The sequence below is a fragment of the Rhincodon typus genome, chromosome 44 (assembly GCF_021869965.1).
Source record: "Rhincodon typus isolate 14 chromosome 44, sRhiTyp1.1, whole genome shotgun sequence".
In the NCBI taxonomy this organism is placed as follows: Eukaryota; Metazoa; Chordata; class Chondrichthyes; order Orectolobiformes; family Rhincodontidae; genus Rhincodon; species Rhincodon typus.
In genome coordinates, this window is record NC_063375.1 from 1,196,323 (window position 1) to 1,198,107 (window position 1,785).

The window sequence follows — 1,785 nt, forward strand, 5'->3', positions numbered from 1 at the left end:
AGAGACATAGACAGAGAAGATGGAGGCAGTGATAGGGTCACACACTGGAACAATGCCCCATCACTCCCCACAACAGCTGGGCCATCACAGATGAATGGCCAACCCCAGACCCTGTTCGCCCCACCAAGGTGAACCCTCACTAAACCCCATTGCTGTGGCAACCGTCCAGTACCTGGCTCTGCCTGCCCCTCCCTTCCAAGCCCACCTTGGATTCCAAATCGCACTGAATCCCAAACGTGTCCCGACCCATCATACTATCCCCACGCCCCAGCGTGTAAACCGCCACTAACACATCCCTGCTCCCCACTCCCAACACACCATGTCAACATTCCCACCTGATCCCACAACCAGGCAGTCGCACACAGACTACAGGATATAGGGGGCACGGTGAGTAAGTTTGCAGGTGGCACCAGGATCGGGGGCGTAGTGGTCAGTGAGGAAGGTTCCTCTAAGATTACACAGGGATCTTGATCCATTTGGTCAACGGGCCGAGGAGAGGCAGACGGAGTTTAATTCGGATAAACGCGAGGTGTTGCTAAAACAAACAAGGGGCAGGACTTATACAATGAAAAGTAGGGCCTTGGGGTGGTGTTGTAGAACAGAGAGACCGAGGGGGGGTTCAGGGACATAATCCTTTGAAGTTAGGGTCACAGGTAGACAGGGTGGGGAAGGAGGCGTTTGGCACGCTTGCCTTCATCCCTCAGCCCCTTTGAGTGTAGGAGCTGGGGACGTCACGTTGGGGTTGTACAGGGGCGTTGGTGAGGCCTCTCCTGGAGCACTGTGTCCAGTTCTGGTCTCCCTGTTATAGGAAGGATGTTATTAAACTGGAGAGGGTTCGGGAGAGATTTACCAGGACGTTATAAGGAGGGGCTGGGGCTATTTTCTCTGGAGCATCGGAGGCTGAGGGGGTGACCTTATAGAGGTTTATAAAATCATGAGGGGCATGAATAGGGTGAATAGCGGGTGTCTTTTCCCTAGGGTAGGGGATTTTAAGGCTAGGGGGCATATTTCAAAGGCGAGAGGAGAAAGATTCAAACAGGGCAATTTTTTTTTGACAGAGAGGGTGGTTTGTGGAACGAACTCCCCGAGGAAGTGGTGGACGCGGGTACCGTTTAAAAGACATTTGGATAAGTACATGGATGGGGTAAGGTTTGGAGGGATATGGGCCAGGGGCAGGCAAGTGCGGGACTGGTCTAGTTTGGGATTAGGGTCAGCACAGATGGGATGTGCCGAAGGGTCTGTTTCCGTGCTGTATGCCTCTGGGACAGGGACGTCCACAGGGCTCGCTGGGTGCGGTTCAGCGATGCGATTCCCCTCCTGGCCGACCAGCCTACCGTCAGGATCGACCTCCCGAGCCAGTTTTAGTGCCTCTGAAGTTGCCATGTCAGTATTTCCTGCTGTCACAGCCAGGATCAGGGAGCTGGGGTGACCGATGTACAATCCCAACATCTCACGGATCCGTTGCTCTATGTCCACAGGCTGATCTCCCACTGGCACCTGAAGCAGAGCACAGCACCCAATCAAAACCCTCTTAGAGGCAGAGAGTAAAGCTCCCGCTGCACCGTTTCCCCCCCCCATCAAACACTCCCAGGGACAGGGGGTTAGATACAGAGTAAAGCTCCTTCGACACTGTCCCCCATTCAAACATTCACCCCCTGTACCTGGTCATGGGAGATGCACACACGACGAACACAGCGGCCCTTACCTTGGTGAGCCCTGGCAGGTCAATGAGGGTTAGATTGAGGACGTTGGGCGAATAAATCTTCAGGTGGATGGGTTCCGGGC

At 54.4% G+C, this 1,785-nt stretch overlaps 1 protein-coding gene across 2 annotated transcripts in view; it reads right to left on the reverse strand.

Annotated features, from left to right (window-relative positions):
- The window catches only part of si:dkey-32e23.4 (dynamin-1-like protein), a 12,797-nt gene extending 11,012 nt beyond the window's left edge, over positions 1 to 1,785 (reverse strand). Inside the window, exons 1-2 of one of the 2 annotated variants that reach the window (XM_048619862.1) lie at positions 1,706 to 1,785; positions 1,335 to 1,497 (exon numbers count right to left, since the gene is read on the reverse strand). In XM_048619862.1, the coding sequence (XP_048475819.1) occupies positions 1,335 to 1,449 (115 nt within the window). In that variant the 5' untranslated portion in view covers positions 1,450 to 1,497; positions 1,706 to 1,785. Of the gene's footprint in view, positions 1 to 1,334; positions 1,498 to 1,705 lie in introns of those variants that run through there. The other variant, XM_048619863.1, reaches the window with a different exon arrangement.